This window comes from Salvelinus fontinalis, chromosome 14 (genome assembly GCF_029448725.1).
Source record: "Salvelinus fontinalis isolate EN_2023a chromosome 14, ASM2944872v1, whole genome shotgun sequence".
Taxonomy (NCBI): Eukaryota; Metazoa; Chordata; class Actinopteri; order Salmoniformes; family Salmonidae; genus Salvelinus; species Salvelinus fontinalis.
In genome coordinates, this window is record NC_074678.1 from 54,783,945 (window position 1) to 54,806,820 (window position 22,876).

At 41.2% G+C, this 22,876-nt stretch overlaps 1 protein-coding gene across 2 annotated transcripts; it reads right to left on the bottom strand.

Moving 5' to 3' along the window:
- Window positions 1-1,583: 1,583 nt before the first annotated feature.
- On the bottom strand, window positions 1,584-21,807 carry lpar3 (lysophosphatidic acid receptor 3). 2 transcript variants are annotated; one of them, XM_055862317.1, is made up of 3 exons: window positions 21,603-21,807; window positions 19,997-20,754; window positions 1,584-3,006 (listed from the first exon to the last, which is right to left on the bottom strand). In XM_055862317.1, exons 2-3 carry the CDS (start codon window positions 20,736-20,738, stop codon window positions 2,666-2,668), a joined length of 1,083 nt encoding a protein of 360 aa, XP_055718292.1. In that variant the 5' UTR covers window positions 20,739-20,754; window positions 21,603-21,807; the 3' UTR covers window positions 1,584-2,665. The 2 variants fall into 2 exon arrangements, with proteins under 2 accessions (XP_055718292.1, XP_055718291.1); XM_055862316.1 differs by having other exon boundaries at window positions 19,997-20,751; window positions 21,603-21,806.
- Between the last annotated feature and the right edge of the window lie 1,069 nt (window positions 21,808-22,876).

Here is a 22,876-nt window from a genome sequence, read left to right on the forward strand (position 1 = left end):
CTCCAGTTATATCCTTGTCAGTTCCCTGCAGGCATATCTACTGCAGGAATCCAGTGTGTCGCAATGTTTGCAAGCCTGGGCCTTGCTCTCAGGTGAGCGAGCAGCTGTTTCGTCAGCATGAGGCGGCGATGGCCATTACGAGTTGCATGAAAGGATGTGCAAAAATTCCACTGCGAAAGTAAAAAACGTTTTTTGATGTTGTCAGTGCTGCAGGCTTTTCTTTTTCTTCTCAGCTTGGACATAGACTGTGTGTTGATATACAGTGCCTTCATACGTATTCACACCCCTTGACTTTTTACACCTTTTGTTGTGTTACAGCCTGAATTTGAAATGTATTCAATTTAGATTTTTCTTTATACTGGCCTACACACAATACCACATGAAACCGCTCAGGGATTTCACCGTGAGGCCAATGGTGAACTTGAAACATTTACAGAGTCTAATGGCTGTGATAGAGGAAAACTGAGGATGGATCAACAACATTGTAGTTACTCCACAACTAATTGACAGAGTGAAAAGAAGGAAGCCTGTACAGAATAAAAATATTCCAAAACATGCATCCTGTTTGCAACAAGGCACTAAACTCATCACACTCATCTCTGGACCTCGATGCCAGTTTCACAGAATATTTCATTATTGCCCTCTAATCAGGGACTGATTTAGACCTGGGACACCAGGTAGGTGCAATTAATTATCAGGTAGAACAGAAAAACAGCACGTTGTAGGGTAATAGTTGAATACCACTGCACTAAAGCAAAACTGCAAAACATGTTGAAGCAATACATTTTCTTTCCGAATACAAAGTGTTATGTTTGGGGATAATCCAATAGAACACATTACTGAGCACCACTCCCCATATGTTCAAGCATAGTGGTGGCTGCATCATGTTATGGGTATGCTTGTAATCGGACTAGGGAGTGGAGCTAAGCACAGGCAAAATCCTAGAGGAAAACCTAGTTCAGTCTGCTTTCCAGCAGACATTGGGAGATTAATTATTCTTTCAGCAGGACAATAACCTTAAACACCAGGCCAAATCCACAAGTGAGTTGCTTACCAAGAAAACAGAGAATGTTCCTGAGTGGCTGAGTTACAGTTTTGACTTAAATCTGCCACAAAATCTATGGCAAGACCTGAAAATGGTTGTCTAGCAATGATCAATAACCAATTTGACAAAGCTTGAAGAATTATTTTAAGAATAATGGGCAAATGTTGCACAATCCAGGTGTCAGACTTACCCAGAAAGACTCACAGCTGTAATCGCAGCCAACTCTGATTCTAACATGTATTGGCTTAAGGGGTTGAATACTTATCTAATCAAGAGATATTAGTGTTTTATTTTTCATAAACTTTTTACAAATGTTAGAATTTTTCTTCCACTTTGTCATTAGAGTATTTTGTGTATATTGACAAAAAAATGACAATTAAATCCATTTTAATACCAGTTTGTCACAAAACAAACAAAACAAAACGTGGAAAATTCAAGGGGTGTGAATACTTTCTGAAAGCACTGAAATCGTGTGGATTTTTTTGTTGTTGTGTAGATCATTGAAAAAGAAAGACTATAAAATGAACGTTAATGCCACTTTGTAACAACAAAATTTGAAAAAAATTCAAGGCACTGTACATAGAGTAGTGTTAAAGGGAGTGACTACTGTACTGATGATGCATCTGGCAAAAGAAATTACTTCCTTTTGGGGTACTGCATGGACCACTGACTGTCAAAGCAAGGTGGATTTAACGGTCTTCCTTTAAAATGACAGTTGTGCCAATAGCCATCTACTGTGTATCTCAGGCAGTTTGACATTAGAAAAGTGTGACATGTTTCCAAATAATCGTCCCTCGTTAACCCATTGGCCCTAATCCTTCGATGTTAGCAGATTGTAAGGCACACAATATGGCGGACACTCCACCACTACACTGACACTTCAGATCTGCAAACATTTTAAGGTAAGGGACAAGAGCAAGGGGAAGGAGCAAATTGGGACTAGTGCTTATCTATTCTAGTTGAGAGACACACATTTTCCTTCCATTAGAAAGGAATTTGTCAATTCATTAACACAACATTCAGGGATGTTAGCAGCCAAATACAGTAGATTGTGATTCCCTGTGTGTGTCAAAAATAGGAACAATGAGACTTGAAAACCATCTTTAACTCCTAATAAGCCTAGTACGATATATAGTACAATGATGTATTATGAACAATGCTATTTCGTCAAGTACAGTACTTTGTTTTCAAAAGGAAATAAGGGAAAGATTAATAACCTGATGAAAGAAATCCATGAGACTTAAAGGTTATACGGTGGAAAAAAGCATCAGTTACTCTTTTCAAGATCTTAAAAAAATATATTGAGGTAAAAACAGGAAATGTACCATTATACCACTGTCTACTTCATATCACAACATCTTTCGTCAGCCATTTGGATATACTGTAGTCGCCCCCTTAGTTTGCAGGCTAATATCCCATATTGGGCAGAGTAAGGATGGCCCTTCATCCTCGAGGAATCCTCCACTAAGGCCCAGACCCAGTTCGAGCTGCCCTTTAAACCAGTCAGCTACACTGAAGACAACATTGGACCATGGAAGACCCATCTGTGTCTTTATATGTCTCTCTACATCCACTTGTAGAGACACTCCCACAACGGCCTTGCTTGCCTCAGGTCTTGGTTCAGGCCTTGAGCATCCCCTGGGCGTCCGAGCCCTTGGTAGTCTCCTTCTCCTCAGAGGTCTGCGGCGTGGTGCCCGTCTCCTGGGCTGAGCTGAGAGGCCGGGCGTTGGCCCTGGACGAGCGCTGGCGCCGGGTGCCATTGCCCACGCAGCGAAGCAGGTTCTTTAAGGTGGTCCACATCTCGTCATCCTTGTAGGAGTAGATGACAGGGTTCATGACCGAGTTGAGTACTGCCAGCAGGAGGAGCCAGCGCTTAAAGAGCATCACCTCGCACTGCTGGCAATGGAGGCCGTCTAGCAGCAGCACCACCAGGCCCGGCGTCCAGCAGATCACAAACGCCCCTGTAATGAAAGACAATATTAGAGATTATAAAATATATTATATTATTTCAAAACATTTGAGATATATCCAAAAGCATTAGAGATTAGATCAATAGATTAGAGATTATTAGAAATATAATATATACTATTTGCCAGAGTCACACTGGACATATTACACAACTCTCCTTCCCTGGCAATAGATAACAGTAAAACTCCAGCCAACATGTTTATTAAGGTCAAAAGTTGGAGATATCTTTATCATCATTAGAGATGAGATTATTAGAAATATTAGAGACATCTCCAATGTTATTACAGATTAGAGGCTATATTTTATCAAACCTAATATAATGGTAAATCTAAGCGCTGGCGGTAGCGCTACAGGTCCCTGAGTGTGTCAGAAATATTAGTGCTATTTTCACAGCAGTTATTAGCGCAAAAGCTGGTGGTGGCACAAACAGGTTGGGTTTTGATGCATAAACAAGTTGTAGGTGTGACCAGGGCTTGGACAGTCACTGGCCAATCAAGGCATTGCATGGCTTAATATTGCATGTGTTAGTCTTTTTGTTGTCATCAACTCCCATTCGGCTGGGGGTATGGAATATTCTCATCCAAGTCCATTGTGGATTGATAATACAGTTTATTAATACAGAAATAAGGAAAAAAAAAACATCCAGTGTTTGCTCAATATGTTTTGAGTGTTGACAGTCAGCATTGTTGTAATTGGATTCAAAGAGTATTGGCCTTTAAGCACTGCGCTAAATTGTATTGTATGTTCTCAATAAGCAAGATATAGCCTAGAGACCTACCGTTGATATGGTGTTATAGGACTGAAAATGTGAATAGCCTGTGTTTGGAGGAGCGCACCTTTGGTAACCAGACAAGAGGCACTGGGGATAGATCCAAGCAGAATGGAGTATGCCCTGCAGGTAGGCCTATATGAATTGTGAATAATGCAAAAGCATGAAAGCCTCATGAGTAGACCATTTAGAAACCTTTTATGAATTGGCTACTTGGCTAATGCATGGCCAGGATAAGAAAGACACCAAACGCATTGCTGTTGAACCAGCTTTTGTTTGAGTAGGGTAAGGGTAACCTACTAAGGGCTTGTTTTTTTATCAAACGAAATGGAAAACAAGCAACTGTTACAGGAAAATAACTTACATTTTTCTAAATTCAAGTGTCACCGGATTATCTCATCTCTCGTTCCACGATGGGCATACAGCCTACATGGAGTTTTTTTTAATGCATATCCAAAATAATAACAGGAGCTGGCTAAAATGATGTAATAGCCTACATAGCTGTCCGCTCACTGTTTTGCTGCTGCGAAAAGTATATTTTAATAAAACTTTGGCGATTAACTCCAGATGAAAACAGAGCCCTAGATGTATGAGAGATATCTCTTTTTGGAGATCTGTTTACTTTATTTTCAACAGGTCAGGTGACTGAAAAATCATTCTCCTTTAGTGTCAGCTAGGACTGAAACATAATCGTTCTGTGAGAAATGGTCAAGGTAAACAGGAGCCATACCAATTTTACCAAGAGATAATCAATGCTTGATTCAAGTTAGAAAAGAGGCAATGAGGGACAGGATGCTACACCACCTCAGCCTCTATGTGTGTCCCAATACTATCTCCTTTCTCCTGAGGTGTGCACTCATTCACTACTTCTCACAAATCTAAAAGCATTAGAGTGGCGGAGGCACGGGCTCGTGGATGTTTCCACCATATTTCTTATACCAGTCATTCTCTATTCAAATCACTGAAGGGAAGTGAACAAGTGCACACTTTGGGAGGAAGGAGAGACAATTGGGACGTCGCTTCTGTCACTACACTGGAGACAAAAGCGAGAGCTACCTAAGTTATGATGGCTTGCCAATGAATACCGTCTGAGGAAAGCAGGTACAAGTTAGAGAAAAACCGACGGACCCAAAGGCTGTCTTAGTAGGAAGAAAATTATATTTTTCCATTCTTTGTGTCTCAGACACTACACTCAATGTTTGTCTGAATTTTCATTCGACGTGAAATGCCAACCAGTATCTAGGCTAGTCACCGACCGCAGAGCGTGTTGCGGCAAGATTAAGGGATTTCAGGGAGCTTTTCTCGGACATGTAGCAGCTTGTCCGTTCTGCCAATACCTCTCCAGAACCCGGCTTCAGCTCAGTAGAACAAAAATAACAATTGTGTTCTCCACAAGGGAGAAGAGAGGGAGGGAATATGAACCCCGCCTTCTCTCTCAAAAACACAAGGTCACCAACTAAAATACAAGGAGCAGGCAGAAAGAAATGGTGGGGGTTCCATGGGTGTTTCATATGAAATATTCAAAAAAACATCTGGGTTGGGAAACGGGCATGTTTCTAGCACATGTGAGCTTTTGGTTGAGCGGCATTCATTAACCTCTGAAATATATGGCAGGGTATACATCAAGGGAAGCAGAATGAGTCAAGATTTTTCTCTGCAGTTCTGTTTGCTTCAGTCTAAATCCATAAATGGTCCCACATATTACAGTGAAATGGCTGCCATGAATGTTTGCCTTCTTCCTTTCCACAGAATCACAAGGATGATGAATCAAAGCATAGGGGTTGAGTTTATGCACGTGTGTGCCTAAATAGCTACCATCAAGCACAATCAGGTCCCAATCTCGGTGTGAATTTTTGAGATTATTTTACAGCTACCTGTATGGGGGGGCTTCTTCGAACCTAATGCTCCTCAAAATCACTGTAACCAAATATTGTGTATGCCACCTGGCTAACTGTTTATATCTGTCATGAGAGATGACTGTAACCATAACAGTGTAGAAAACACTTTTAGCGTCCAATACAGCCATTTTGATCTCAATATCAAATCATTTCTGGGTAACAATTAAGTACCTCGCTGTGATTGTTCTCAATTAAAATGGTCAAAAAGAAATGACAGCAAAACTCCAGCCAACATGTTTAACAAGGTCAAAGGTGATGCCAAATCTCCCTGCATTCTCCTTCCACCATTTCCTAAATGATAGATGTTAGTGATATTGGAGATGTACGGTGCCTTCAAAAATTATTCACACCTCTTGACTTTTTTGTTGTTGTGTTACAGCCTGAATTTACAATTGCTTACATTTAGATTTGTTGTCACTGGCATACACACAATTTTTGGGGGGACAAATAATAAAAAAATGTTGAGTCAATAAGTATTCAACTCCTTTGTTATGGCATGCCTAAATACATTCAGGAGTAAAAATGTGCATAACAAGTCACATAATACGTTACATGGACTATGCGCAATAATAGCGTTTAACATTATTTTTTTATGACTACCTCGTCTCTGTACCACACATGTACTATTTTCTGTAAGGTTCCTCAGTTGAGCAGTGCATTTCAAACACAGATTCAACCCCAAAGACCAGGGAGGTTTTGCAATGCCTCGCAAAGAAGAGCACATATGGTGCATATAGAAAGTATTGACTCAGGGGTGTGAATACTAATGCAAATGACAGATTTCTGTATTTCATATTCAATACATTTGCACATTTTTTTTTTTACAAAAACATGCTTTCACTTTGTCATTACAAGGTATTGTGTGTAGATTGGTGAGAATAAAAAAAAAAACATTTTGAATTTAAGCTGTAACACATCAAATGTGGAATAAGTCAAGGGGTATGAATACTTTATGAAGGCACTGTATCTCTTCGAGATTCATTTACTTTATTTCAAAAGGTCAGTTTTTACACACTTCATTTGTATTTACTGTATGGTAGTCAAGGCTCATCCTATATAACTACTGCTATACACACCTTTCCTATTCATATACCGTCCATATTTTATATTTGAGATTTGTCAAAGTAGCCACCCTTTGCCTTGACAGCTTTGCACACTCTTGGCATTCTCTCAACCAGCTGAGGTAGTCACATGGAATGCATTTCAATGAACAAGTATGCCTTGTTAAAAGTTCATCTGTGGAATTTCTTTCCTTCTTAATGTGTTTGAGCCAATCAGTTGTGTTTTGACAAGGTAGGGATGGTATACAGAAGACAGCCCAATTTGGTAAAAGATCAAGTCCATATTACGGCAAGAACAACTCAAATAAGCAAATGACAGTTCATCATTACTTTAAGACATGAAGGTCAGTAAATCCGGAAAATGTCAATAAAAGTGTAATTCAAGTGCAGTCGCAAAAACCATCCAGCGCTATGATGAAACTGGCTCTCATGAGGACCGCCACAGGAAAGAAAGACCCAGAGTTACATCTTCTGCAGAGGAAAAGTTCATTAGAGTTACCAGCCTCAGAAATTGCAGCCCAAATAAATGCTTCAAAGAGTACTTCAAGTAACAGATACATCTCAACATCAACTTTTCAGAGGAGACTGTGTGAATCAGGCCTTCATGTTTGAATTGCTGCAAAGAAACCACTACTAAAGGACACCAATAAAAATAAGATACTTGCTTGGGCCAAGAAACACAAGCAATGGACATTAGATCAGCGGAAATCTGTCCAAAGTTGAAATTTTTGGATCCAACCGCCGTGTCTTTGTAAAATGCACAGTAGGTGAACGGATGATCTCTGCATGTGTGGTTCACACCGTGAAGCATGGAGGAGGTGTGGGGGTGCTTTGCTGGTGACACTGTCAGTGATTTATTTAGAATTCAAGGCACACTTAACCAGAACGGCTACCACAGCATTCTGCAGCGATATGCCATCCCATCTGGTTTGCGCTTAGTGGGACTATCATTTGTTTTTCAACAGGACACTGACCCAAAACATACCTCCAGGCTGTTTAAGGGCTATTTTACCAAGAAGGAGAGTGATGGAGTGCTGCATCAGATGACCTGGCCTCCACAATCACCTGACCTCAACCCAATTGAGATGGTTTGGGATGAGTTGGACCGCAGAGTGAAGGAAAAGCAGCCAACAAGTGCTCAGCATATGTGGGAACTCTTTCAAGACTGTTGCAAAAGCATTCCTCATGAAGCTGGTTGACAGAATGCCAGGAGTGTGCAAAGCTGTCATCAAGGCAAATGGTGGCTACTTTGAAGAATCTCAAATATTAAATATATTTTTATCTGTTAAACACCCTGGAATTAGTACATGTGTTCAAACTTTTGACTGGTACTGTGTATAATACAGTTGAAGTCGGAGGTTTACATACATTTAGGTTGGAGTAATTAAAACTCGTTTTTCAACCACTCCACAAATTTCTTGTTAACAAACTATAGTTTTGGCAAGTCAGTTAGGACTTCTACTTTGAACATGACACAAGTCATTTTTCCAACAATTGTTTACAGACAGATTATTTCACTTATAATTCACTGTATCACTATTCCAATGGGTCAGAAGTTTACATATACTAAGTTGACTGTGCCTTTAAACAGCTTGGAAAATTCCAGAAAATGATGTCATGGCTTTAGAAGCTTCTGATAGGCTAATTGACATAATTTGAGTCAATTGGAGGTGTACCTGTGGATGTATTTCAAGGCCTACCTTCAAACTCAGTGCCTCTTTGCTTGACATCTTTGGAAAATCAATAGAAATCAGCCAATACCTCAGAAAGAAATTGGAAACCTCCACAAGTCTGGTTCATCCTTGGGAGCAATTTCCAAACACCTGAAGGTACCACATTCATATGTACAAACAATAGTACGCAAGTATAAACACCACGAGACTACGCAGCCGTCATGACGCTCAGGAAGGAGACGCGTTCTGTCTCCTAGAGATGAACTACTTTGGTGCGAAAAGTGCAAATCAATCCCAGAACAACATCAAAGGACCTTATGAAGATGCTGGAGGAAACAGTTACAAAATAATCTATATCCACAGTAAAACGAGTCCTATATCCACATAACCTGAAAGGCCGCTCAGCAAGGAAGAAGCCACTTCTCCAAAACCGCCATAAAAAAGCCAGACTACGGTTTGCAACTGCACATGGGGACAAAGATCGTACTTCGTGGAGAAATGTCCTCTGGTCTGATGAAACAAAAACAGAACTGTATGGACATAATGCCCATCGTTATGTTTGGCAGAAAAAGGGGGAGCCTTGCAAGCTGAAGAACACCATCCCTACCGTGAAGCACGGGGGTGCCAGCATCATGTTATGGGGCTGCTTTGCTGCAGGAGGGACTGGTGCACTTCACAAAATAGATGGCATCATGAGAGAGGGAAATTAGTGGATATATTGAAGCAACATCTCAAGACATCAGTCAGGAAGTTAAAGCTTGGTCGCAAATGGGTGTTCCAAATGGACAATGACCCCAAGCATACTTCCAAAGGTGTGGCAAACTGGCTTAAGGACAACAAAGTCAAGGTATTGGAGTGGCCATCACAAAGCCCTGACCTCAATCCTATAGAAAATCTGTGGTTAGAACTGAAAAAGCATGTGCGAGCAAGGAGGCCTACAAACCTGACTCAGTTACACCAGCTCTGTCAGGAGGAATGGGCCAAAATTCTCCCAACTTATTGTGGGAAGGTTGTGGAAGGCTACCCTAAACATTTGACCCAAGTTAATAATTTTAAAAGCAATGCTACCAAATACTAACTGATTGTATGTAAACCTCTGACCCACTGGGAATGTGATGAAAGAAATAAAAGCTGAAATAAATCATTCTCTCTATTTTATTCTGACATTTCACATTCTTAAAATAAAGTGGTGATCCTAACTGACCTAAGACAGAGAATTTTTACTAGGATTAAATGTCAGGATTTGTGAATAACTGAGTTTAAATGTATTTGACTAAGGTGTATGTAAACTTCCGACTTCAACTCTGTATATATAGTGCATTTGAAAGTATTCAGACCACTTGATTTTTTTCACATTTTGTTACGTCAGTCTTTTTCTAAAATGGATTAAATAGTTTTTTTCCTCATCAATCTACACACAGGTATTCTAGTGGATAGAGGGTATGGCAATTAACCGAAATGTTGCTGGATCGAATCCCCGAGCTGACAAGGTAAGAATCTTTCATTCTGCCCCTGAACAAGGCAGTTAACCCACTGTTCTTTTTGACTTAAAATTGTCTTGAAGACAAATGGCTAAACCTAAATTGTTCTCTAGCAATGATCAAGATCCAATTAGACAGAACTTGCAGAATTTTGAAAAGAATAATGGGCAAATGTTGCACAATCCAGGTGTGGAAAGCTCTTACAGAGTTAACCAGAAAGACTCACAGCTGTAATTACTGCCAAAGGTGATTCTAACATGCATTGACTCAGGGGGTTGAATACTTATCTAATCAAGATATATTAGTACATTTTTCCCCCAAATGTTTTACCACTTTGACATTACAGAGTATTTTGTGTAGATCGTTGACAAAAAATGACAGTTTAATCGCACTTTGTAACAACAAAATGTGGAAAACGTAAAGGGTTGTGAATACTTTCTGAAGGCACTGTATGTATGAATTGATATCTAGATGGTTATCAATATAAGTTATTTATTGTATAGGCTGCTATCCTACTTGAAATAAAATCATGTGGGTGAATGTATTTATTTTTGTCAAGTTAGCTACTGCCGGCGACAACTGTGGTACCTCTGTGCGTTTTGTTGCCAACCTTACTTTGCTAGCTGACAACTTTACAGTTATAACTTTTTACTTTTTAATTACCGTTTATATTTTTTGTTTTTCCCTCACAACTTTTTTCCCTCATTCAACTTTTTCACTCCGGACGCTTTATCTGGACATGGTTCGTCAGCACCTTCAACAGCCGAAGCTAAGTAGTAACATTAACATGATGCCTTCTAATTGCAGTCGCTGTACTCATAATATACAGGAGAACGATCGCCTTATGGCGAGGATAGCTGTGCTGCAAGCCCAGCTTCAGACGCAATCGTTAGGCAAGGGTAATTTCAGTGTAGGAAAGGATGAAACAGCGTCTGTGCCACCAGTAAGTACAGACAGTAGTATAAATCCCCCCCGCACAGTCCCCGCAGCCGGACAACTTTCTCATGGCTTCTGGAGGGAAATGCTGTAGGAATGCTCAACTGGTGTCGCTCATTCAGCCGACAGAAATTTTCAACCGGTTTTCCCCATTAAGTAGCGAGTCGGAGTCTGAGGCCGAGTCTTCTCTTGTCTCTACTCCTCCCGTTACGGGGTCAGAGATGCCGAAGCTTCCCACTATTAGCTCTGACAAATTGAAAACCCTAGTCATTGGCGACTCCATTACCCGCAGTATTAGACTTAAAACGAATCACCCAGCGATCATACACTGTTTACCAGGGGGCAGGGCTACCGACGTTAAGGCTAATCTGAAGATGGTGCTGGCTAAAGCTAAAACTGGCGAGTGTAGAGAGTATAGGGATATTGTTATCCACGTTGGCACCAACGATGTTAGGATGAAACAGTCAGAGGTCACCAAGCGCAACATAGCTTCAGCGTGTAAATCAGCTAGAAAGATGTGTCGGCATCGAGTAATTGTCTCTGGCCCCCTCCCAGTTAGGGGGAGTGATGAGCTCTACAGCAGAGTCTCACAACTCAATCGCTGGTTGAAAACTGTTTTCTGCCCCTCCCAAAAGTTAGAATTTGTAGATAATTGGCCCTCTTTCTGGGACTCACCCACAAACAGGACCAAGCCTGACCTGCTGAGGAGTGACGGACTCCATCCTAGCTGGAGGGGTGCTCTCATCTTATCTACCAACATAGACAGGGCTCTAACTCCTCTAGCTCCACAATGAAATAGGGTGCAGGCCAGGCAGCAGGCTGTTAGCCAACCTGCCAGCTTAGTGGAGTCTGCCACTAGCATAGTCAGTGTAGTCAGCTCAGCTATCCCCATTGAGACTGTGTCTGTGCCTCGACCTAGGTTGGGCAAAACTAAACATGGCGGTGTTCGCCTTAGCAATCTCACTAGGATAAAGACCTCCTCCATTCCTGCCATTATTGAAAGAGATCGTGATACCTCACATCTCAAAATAGGGCTACTTAATGTTAGATCCCTCACTTCAAAGGCAGTTATAGTCAATGAACTAATCACTGATCATAATCTTGATGTGATTGGCCTGACTGAAACATGGCTTAAGCCTGATGCATTTACTGTGTTAAATGAGGCCTCACCTCCTGGTTACACTAGTGACCATATCCCCCGTGCATCCCGCAAAGGCGGAGGTGTTGCTAACATTTACGATAGCAAATTTCAATTTACAAAAAAAAAATGACGTTTTCGTCTTTTGAGCTTCTAGTCATGAAATCTATGCAGCCTACTCAATCACTTTTTATAGCTACTGTTTACAGGCCTGCTGGGCCATATACAGCGTTCCTCACTGAGTTCCCTGAATTCCTATCGGACCTTGTAGTCATAGCAGATAATATTCTAATTTTTGGTGATTTTAATATTCATATGGAAAAGTCCACAGACCCACTCCAAAAGGCTTGTGGAGCCATCATCGACTCAGTGGGTTTTGTCCAACATGTCTCTGGACCTACTCACTGCCACAGTCATACTCTGGACCTAGTTTTGTCCCATGGAATAAATGTTGTGGATCTTAATGTTTTTCCTCATAATCCTGGACTATCGGACCACCATTTTATTACGTTTGCAATCGCAACAAATAATCTGCTCAGACCCCAACCAAGGAGCATCAAAAGTCGTGCTATAAATTCTCAGACAACACAAAGATTCCTTGATGCCCTTCCAGACTCCTTCTGCCTACCCAAGGACGTCAGAGGACAAAAATCAGTTAGCCACCTAACTGAGGAACTCAATTTAACCTTGCGCAATAACCTAGATGCAGTTGCACCCCTAAAAACTAAAAACATTTGTCATAAGAAACTAGCTCCCTGGTATACAGAAAATACCCGAGCTCTGAAGCAAGCTTCCAGAAAATTGGAACGGAAATGGCGCCACACCCAAACTGGAAGTCTTCCGACTAGCTTGGAAAGACAGTACCGTGCAGTATCGAAGAGCCCTCACTGCTGCTCACATCCTACTTTTTTTCCAACTTAATTGAGAAAAATAAGAACAATCCAACATTTATTTTTGATACTGTTGCAAAGCTAACTAAAAAGCAGCATTCCCCAAGTGAGGATGGCTTTCACTTCAGCAGTAATAAATTCATGAACTTCTTTGAGGAAAAGATCATGATCATTAGAAAGCAAATTACGGACTCCTCTTTAAATCTGCGTATTCCTCCAAAGCTTAGCTGTCCTGAGTCTGCACAACTCTGCCAGGACCTAGGATCAAGAGAGACACTTAAGTGTTTTAGTACTATATCTCTTGACACAATGATGAAAATAATCATGGCCTCTAAACCTTCAAGCTGCATACTGGATCCTATTCCAACTAAATTACTGAAAGAGCTGCTTCATGTGCTTGGCCCTCCTATGTTGAACATAATAAACGGTTCTCTATCCACCGGATGTGTACCAAACTGACTAAAAGTGGCAGTAATAAAGCCTCTCTTGAAAAAGCCAAACCTTGACCCAGAAAATATAAAAAACTATCGGCCTATATCGAATCTTCCATTCCTCTCCAAAAATTTTGAAAAAGCTGTTAACTTTCACTGCTATGCGGATGACACACAGCTGTACATTTAAATGAATCATGGTGAAGCCCCAAAATTGCCCTCGCTAGAAGCCTGTGTTTCAGACATAAGGAAGTGGATGGCTGAACTTTCTACTTTTAAACTCGGACAAAACAGAGATGCTTGTTCTAGGTCCCAAGAAACAAAGAGATATTCTGTTAAATCTGACAATTAATCTTGATGGTTGTAAAGTCGTCTCAAATAAAACTGTGAAGGACCTCGGCGTTACTCTGGACCCTGATCTCTCTTTTGACGAACATATCAAGACTGTTTCAAGGACAGCTTTTTTCCATCTACGTAACATTGCAAAAATCAGAAATTTTCTGTCCAAAAATGATGCAGAAAAATTAATCCATGCTTTTGTTACTTCTAGGTTAGACTACTGCATTTTCTACTTTCCGGCTACCCGGATAAAGCACTAAATAAACTTCAGTTAGTGCTAAATACGGCTGCTAGAATCCTGACTAGAACCAAGAAATGTGATCATATTACTCCAGTGCTAGCTTCCCTACACTGGCTTCCTGTTAAGGCAAGGGCTGATTTCAAGGTTTTACTGTTAACCTATAAAGCGTTACATGGGCTTGCTCCTACCTATCATTCCGAGTTGGTCCTGCCGTACATACCTACACGTACGCTACGATTACAAGACGCAGGCCTCCTAATTGTCCCTAGAATTTCTAAGCAAACAGCTGGAGGCAGGGCTTTCTCCTATAGATCTAAATTTGTATGGAATAGTCTGCCTACCCATGTGAGAGACGCAGACTCGGTCTCAACCTTTAAGTCTTTACTGAAGACTTATCTCTTCAGTAGGTCATATGATTGAGTGTAGTCTGGCCCAGGAGTGTGAAGGTGAACGGAAAGGCTCTGGAGCAACGAACCGCCCTTGCTGTCTCTGCCTGGCCGGTTCCCCTCTCTCCACTGGGATTCTCTGCCTCTAACCCTATTACAGGGGCTGAGTCACTGGCTTACTGGTGCTCTTTCATGCCGTCCCTAGGAGGGGTGCGTCACTTGAGTGGGTTGAGTTACTGACGTGATCTTCCTGTCTGGGTTGGCACCTCCCCCTTGGTTTGTGCTGTGGTGGAGATCTTTGTGGGCTATACTCGGCCTTGTCTCAGGATGGTAAGTTGGTGGTTGAAGATATCCCTCTAGTGGTGTGGGGGCTGTGCTTTGGCAAAGTGGGTGGGGTTATATCCTTCCTGTTTGGCCCTGTCCGGGGGTATCATCGGATGTGGCCACAGTGTCGCCTGACCCCTCCTGTCTCAGCCTCCAGTATTTATGCTGCAGTAGTTTATGTGTCGGGGGGCTAGGGTCAGTTGGTTATATCTGGAGTACTTCTCCTGTCTTATCCTGTGTCCTGTGTGAATTTAAGTATGCTCTCTCTAATTCTCTCCTTCTCTCTTTCTTTCTCTCTCTCGGAGGACCTGAGCCCTAGGACCATGCGTCAGGACTACCGGGCATGATGACTCCTTGCTGTCCCCAGTCCACCTGGCCTTGCTGCTGTTCCAGTTTCAACTGTTCTGTTTGCGGCTATGGAACCCTGACCTGTCCACCGGACGTGCTACCTGTCCCAGACCTGCTGTTTTCAACTCTCTAGAGACCGCAGGAGCGGTAGAGATACTCTTAATGATCGGCTATGAAAAGCCAACTGACATTTACTCCTGATTATTATTTGACCATGCCGGTCATTTATGAACATTTGAACATCTTGGCCATGTTCTGTTATAATCTCCACCCGGCACAGCCAGAAGAGGACTGGCCACCCCTCATATCCTGTTTCCTCTCTAGGTTTCTTCCTAGGTTTTGGCCTTTCTAGGGAGTTTTTCCTAGCCGCCGTGCTTCTACACCTGCATTGCTTGCTGTTTGGGGTTTTAGGCTGGGTTTCTGTACAGCCCCTCGAGATATTAGCTGATGTACGAAGGGCTATATAAAATAAACTTGATTTGATTTGATCTGCCCAGTAGGAAGCACCTGGCACAGCGGTCTAAGGCACTGCATCTCAGTGCTAGCGGCGTCACTACAGATCCTGGTTCAATCCCAGACTGTATCACAACCGGCCGTGATCGGGAGTCCCATAGACCATCGCACAATTGGCCCAGCGTTGTCCTGGTTAGGGGAGGGTTTGGCCGGGGTAGGCCGTCATTGTAAAGTAAGAATGTGTTCTTAACTGACTTGCCTAGTTAAATAACAGAACAAATAAAGGTCAGCAGGCACGTCAATACAACACTAGTCGCCGGCTTATCGACTCGTCGTCCAAGCCCAATCAGCCATCCAAAACGGCCTTGAGTGGCCACAAATAGTATGCCCAATAAGCGGATTCGCTTTCATATACCCACTCTTTTCGACACACCCACCCGCCCCCGGGGCCTCGTTTATAAACGTTGAGTACAAAAATATACTCCAAAACACGCATGCATCAGTTTTCAGGCAAAAGTTGGCATTTATAACCGAACTTGACGTGACAATTTATTTAGCTACCTGCAAACTTTAGATCCCGCAAAACTTCAGACCATGCATGAACAGTTTCTAGTGGTTGAAGTATTGCAATACAAGCAGGCAAGTAGCCTAGTATTCAGTGCAAATGAGGGATATGATGACACACTTATTCATGACAAAAGGTAAATATAATAACAAGATGCAATCATTTGCCGTTAGTGAGAAGAGAAAATATAGTTTTTTGCATCTTTGCGTCTTTGAAATAGTTAGAAATAGGCATACATTTCCTATTTCATTTCCATGACAGAAAACATTCATCACCTTTACTGACTGTGATGGCTTCATATTTTCAAAGTAGCCTTAGGCCTACAATGTCCCATCTCTCATTTCATTGGACCCACTTTACAGTTGTAAATATTTGAACAATTTCAAGTATTTTTCTCTATGCGAACAGACGGTTCACCTTTTCCATGTAGTTTTTTTAGGCTACTGTAATTTCAAATGTCTCAAGTAAACAATATTTCATTTATAAACATAATAGGCCTACATAATACATCTTTCTTTTATAACAGAATAAATTCCTCACCACCTTTTCTGACATTGATGGGTTCATTTTCCTGAAGAAGCTTTAGCCTACAACAAATTGCCATGTGCATCTCTCATTGAATTGTGCCTATTAGATAGAGAACAAAACTTGAAGTAATAGCCTCTCTATCCGAATGGGAGCGTGGGTTATAATATACAGTATACATTTTACAGATGAACAGACAGTTGATCTTTTGCTTTTGAAGTGTGTAGGCTACCACTGCAAGTAGGCCTACTGTTTTTTAAATTATATTTTATACAGTAGACATACTAACAAGACAATGTTTCAGAATTCACAGGCAGTGCAGCATATTTAGGTTCGGGGAAAAAGTAAATGCAAAACATTATTAAATTCAAACCATCTGTTTTCAGGTCCACAACAATTTGCAATAGTTTTTTGTCTTTCAGAAACTGTCAGATATAGCATATGTCACTGTAAAAGTTTTAAACATTCTGCCAACACCTCCAGACGTTTTATCAAGTTCACAATTGCTAGTTCCTTTAGAAACTGCCTTGGCCTAATTCCAATACTTCCAAAGTATACAGAAAATAAGGGCGTTATTGTCACCATAAAAGGTGAATGATGGGCGTTTTTCAGGTGCAGTTTTCACCACGGATCTGATTGATTACAGGAATCATGCTTATTTATCATTTAAGTTTATAGATATCAATATTTTTGTACGTGCGCACGCACTATTTAGTGTGAAATGTATGCAACGGTTATATATGAGGCCCCAGAAAAAGTCTGGACAGGTTTATCCAGTCACCAATTCAGCGTTAGTCAACACAAAAGAACAGATTTCTATTCACCTGAAACATGAGCTAACAAGAGCTGTTTTCTTCCCCGTACAGCCCCAGTAATATGCTTGAATACTTGTTTCTTAACCTCCCAAATGACGAATATAGGGATTCCTTTCCTCGCTCTCTCTCATACTTCTCCCCTGTTCTTATCATTGTCACATAGGATAATGCTTTCACCTGAACATTTTAGGCATATTTAGAAGTTTGTTACGTTTTTTTCCTACCGGTTTGCTGTCTACCGTATTCCCAACTGAGATACTGACAATAGAGTTTTTATTTTTCAATCTTGAGTTGACTTTCTGCATCACAATGTTATCGAACAACTCCTCACAGATGGAATGTGGAGAATTGCATCAATTCTTCCAAATTGCTCTAGGATAGAGACAATTGTATCATGACAAAAGTGATTGGGTAACACACAACGTCAAAGGACCGATGGCTATAATGTGGGAAAATTCCAGCAGGCTCAAAAAAATACAATGAGACACCCTCCCTAGCGTCTCGAGTCTTTCACCCCAGAATAACGTAACGGTAGGCTTGACTTGAAACTTGAGGACATAAGAGCACAACAGCTAGTTTAATGGGGACAATTGCATCTGAAAGCAATTGCACGCTGCCTGAAAAACCCCTGAAAGTATAGGTTCTTTTTGGGGGTTCTTCTGAGAAAGCCGCAGACCGTGCAGTCTTGGGCGGTTTCGGCTGAGATGCCTGGCAGCCTAACCAGTGTGTGACTGTGTGTGTCCTTGTGCGAGAGATAATTACATAGCGCAGTCTTGAAGACACTCTGTACAGAGAGCGAGGCAGCTTCCTCCACGCCTATCTGGGGGGCGACCAGAGCGCAGAGATAGTCTGCTTTCGCTTTTATTAATCTGCCAGGAGGACAGCATATAAGAAAACACTCCTTCTAGCACAACATAGAGCCTTAAATATGCTATCTGGCACGTACAAAAAGTTGATGTTTAGGAAATTCAGCAGCACCTACTGGCTGAGTTGATAACAATCAAACTCGTCTGACCTGTACTGAGGAGCCATGCTAAGGAGAGGGTGGGTGTGCTCAACTCTTGTCTTAAGTGCAACATATCCTGTTCCGACACACCTACCAGCAGAAGCCCGCCTTATCTGATCTGGAATGTGCATGCTCATGTGCAAATGTGTATGTTAAGGACCGCACACTTGTGGTATGTTTGCTATTCACACACATGTTGAAAACAAGCCCTGATCTGCAAATATATATATATATTTTTTTTAACCTTCATTTAATGCAGGAATTTGAGGTCATTCAGGTCAGAATATATTTTTTACAGGGGAGACCTGGGCCCTGATTCCCAAAAGCATCTTAAGGCTAAGTTCATTGTTGGGACCTTCGTAGGAGCTTTGTTAACAGCTAAGTGCATCGTTAGATGCTTTTTACCCTCCCGCGTCACTTTATAGAGAAGATCTCCACTATATATGTATATCGTTGTATATCATTGTATTTTACATTTGTGTGACTGGTCTTGTGTATCGGTGTTTTGTTACTTGTCGTGTTTTATGTTTTTGTGTGGACCCCTGGAAGAATATATGCTGCTTCGGCAAAAGCTATTGGGGATCCGAATAAACTAAACTAAACTTAGAATCAAGATGTTCATCTATCTGTCTGTGACCACCGATAACTACAAATACAAAGTTGCGAATGACTGCATTGAACGATAAATACAGTATAGGCTACATACACCTCTATATTTAAATCCTATTGAAATACATTATGTTCAATCAATTGAGTTATATTTCGCTAATAGGCTACTGTAATATTTCATTATGTGGGTAAGCATTAGAATAAGCCGACTCAATATTTGCAGCCACATAGGTGGTAATATCACTCTAGGAGCTGATCCGTCGTCAGTATTTTGAATAATTATAATGTTAAGGTAAGATTTGACTAGAGAAAGCTGATTCGAGAGCAGCGCTGCCTTTCTTTCGACCCTATCAGTATCGACACATGCTCCAACGATGTTAGTTGAAATGACTTTTCTTTGTTAGTGATTTAGACACGTGCACAGATGAGTGATCCTAAGTGGAGAACCATGTTATTAAGCGGAGACAGATCAGAGCAAATAATATGCGTCTGTTCTGAATAAAGTGCTACGTAACTGCAGCCCAAGTTGAAGACTGCACAGCAAACTTTGAGGTTCATAGTACAACCGTCCACTTTTTAAACCAACACCCAGGTCAAACAAAGATTACTCAAAAATTATGTCAATATCAGTCAAATTATCTCACTATGTGGGATATATTGAAGTGTTTTTTTAAAGGCCTTGACCATAACATTTTGCTCAAACCTCAAACCTTTAATCAGGATTTTCCCCACTATCTTGGAAATGTAGATTACAATCCACTGTTGTCAGCAACAATGCTTTCCCTACCTTTCTCCACACTCAACCAGCTAAATAACCTTTGAGACAAGCTTGTGAGTGTGTTTAATTGCTTATGAGGAAAGTCCTTTAAGAACAAATGAAATGATCAAATGTTCTGCTACTTAAGAGCACAGAGTACTAGTGCTACTCAGACTTTAGGAAGGACTACATTTCCCAACAGTGAAATTCTGATGGGTCCAATCAATGACTTAAAAAAAAAATGTAGTCCTTCATAAAGGGCTCAGTACTACTCAGAAACACATTTGAAGTTCCTACATTGACACAATGTGAGAGGAATCTGATGGCCTCAAGCCTACCTAACACAGTCATGACTGTCTTGATGAGCTTGATGGGTGTCCTCTTGCGGTTGATGGAGCCGCTGGTGTGCGGGCTGAGCACCGCCGTTTTCCTCTTGACGTAGGTGTAAATCCTCAGGTAGATGGACACCATGACCAGGAACAAAACCAGGTTGGACACGGACCAGAAAATCAGGTAGCTCCGGCTGAAGATGGGCGCCAGCTGGGAGCAGTCCTGAAGGTTGCAGATGCAGTTCCACCCCAGGCTGGGCACGGCGCCCATGAAGATAGAGATGGCCCACACCAGCACGATGAGCAGGGTCACCCGCCGCTTGGTCAGGTTACTGTGGACCTTCCAGTCCATCACAGAGATGTAGCGCTCCAAGGCGATCACTAGCAAGTTCGCCAGAGAGGCTGAGAGACTGGTGTCCAGAAGCCCTTGACGAATGAAATAGCCCCTCACAGTTAGTTTCCTGGACACCGTCCCGGTGTTGAACATGAGGTATACGTAGGCTATACCAGCGAGGAAGTCTGAAGCGGCCAGGTTGGCAAGGAGATAGTAGAACGGGTAGTGGAACCTCTTGTTGGTGATGATGGCAGCAATGACCATGGCGTTGGACACCAGGATAAAGCAGCAGAAGAGGGAGCCTACAACTTGGACCAGAATGAGCTGTGTGGAGCTCCAGTCGTCTTTGGTCTGGTTGCTGTTGTTGTAGAAGAAGCTCATGGGCTCATCATGGTAGCATTTGTTCTGGCTGGCCATCTTGAGTGAAAGGCTGCTGACGAGAGTTGACAAGAGATATAAAGAGAGAAAAAAATAAGCATTATTTATTGGTTTCTCTTTAACATTCTAACAAATATCAACCTTTTGGAATTCATGGTAGGTCTACACAGTATAACTACATGGGCTAATTTAGTGCAAGGACGGTATTGCGAACTCCAGAACAAAAGTTCTAATAAACCCATTATTTGTGCCGTGCCAATTTTCCCATGGCCAAATAACTCCTGAACTGAGAAAGATTAAATTACCCAACTCTAAAGGGCAATCAACATGTCAAACACCCTTTTTACTGGAAGCAGCTGCATAAATCACTGGTTAATCACACATTTTCTCATTACAGAGGTATAGTGAGATAAGGATAAAGACATTCTGAGCTTCAACTCTGAAAATATTAGGTATGAAAGAAACCAATTAGGTATGACTTTTACAGATATCATGGATACAATCTCTTCCATATAACAACTCACAACTAAAAGGAACAGACTTTATTCCCATGATTTTCTAATGACTATGTATCATGCAATTTGTGAAACAACCAATTTTAGTATGACAGAAAGCTTCAGAATAAAATACCAAAGTACCAATGGAGAGAAATGTTTTGCCATGTAATTCAACGTTTCTATGGAATGTCTAGTTATTTATAATTTTATAATAATAATAAAAATAGTGTAGCCATAAATGCTTCGTCTTTCAACACTTAAAATGTAGACCTCTATTGTTACGATAAGGAATTTCCAAACGCAAAAAAGTCGTATTATTTGCGGTTGAAAGACAGTAAGTCTTATAGATCATCCCGGAAATGATATGCAAATATACGCGAAACAAAATGTAAGAAAACCGACTTACCAGGTGAAGTTTACCTGTGCAAATATTTTCTATCGAATCCTTTGTGTAAACGGAATTTCTCATTCGTTCTACTACTCATTTCAAGAATGTCCTCCTTCATTCTCCCGGGGCAACTTTACAGGAGAAGGTGACAGCCGTGAGTGAACCGAATGAGGGAGAAAAGTTTGAGGCAGGAGTAGTCTGACGTAGAGGGTGTGTGACACAGCTTCTCATATCTCGACTCCACTGGCTGCAGTAAAAATAATTCCTTTGTATGTGCGTGGTTCACCACATGGGCCATGAGCTAAAACAATTCTCCTACATGCGTACCATTCCACTTGTATGTTAGAAAATGATATTCAATGGTGAAGGTCTGGGTTAAAAGGTATATGTTAAAAAAGACTGGAATAAAAGATCCATAGCTAGACTACCTGTTGGTGGTTGGTTTAGTTAGTGTATTCCCACAACCTCAAAACCATTCAGAGGATATCTACATTCCAGCAGGAAAAACACTGAATAGATTACACATCAGTAATATAGTGTTACATATAATCACCACCCCCACCTCAGGGCTCATGCCACTGCCAAATACTAACCAGCCGCTCATGAGGCAATACAACCACTAAAACAACATTCATAAGAATAAGGGAATAAGATAAAGGTAATTGAAGGTTGGTATTTCACTTCAACATCGTGTATTATGTCTATTTCACTACAGACACCTAGGGAAAATGATTCATTTGATCCTTCGGTGACTCTGTAAAGTTGGATTCTCTTTTTACTGACTCTTGCCACATACTCCCCGATGAGCTTTCCTGAAGTGCCAAAGACGGTTGTGTTCCAGCTTGTTCCTACGACGTCCTGTCAAAGCAGATTGTGTGATGACAAGGCTCATTACCAACATTACATGGCATTCGTCATAATAGTCGGACTCATCTTATTCAGTCATAAAAATCCCCCTATGAATCACACACTTTGTCAGACTTGGTCATCTGACCAATAACTTTGAGATACTCTGGCAACATAAGATCCCATTTTGAGTGAATGTATAGCAGATATAAAATAATGAATACCAAAACGGTAATGATTTACTTTGACTACATATCCATAATGCATTATTTACACATTCACAAGCATTTCCTGAACGTGTTATAACATGTCCCAAACGCATTATTAAAAGTCAATGAGATATATCCAGAGTATATCTATAGCACATTCATATCATGCATTAAAAGAGCTCATATTTAGGTATCTTAATAAATGCATTATTTCAATGACAGCGTGGTGTCAATCAT

Bases quoted from the DNA above. Each gene is read 5' to 3' on its own strand.
- lpar3 (XM_055862317.1), bottom strand. From the start codon at position 20,738: ATGGCCAGCCAGAACAAATGCTACCATGATGAGCCCATGAGCTTCTTC. The intron at 3,007-19,996 runs GTAGGCTTGAGG...CTTTCATTACAG, and splicing joins GACAGTCATGACTGTGTTAG to GGGCGTTTGTGATCTGCTGG.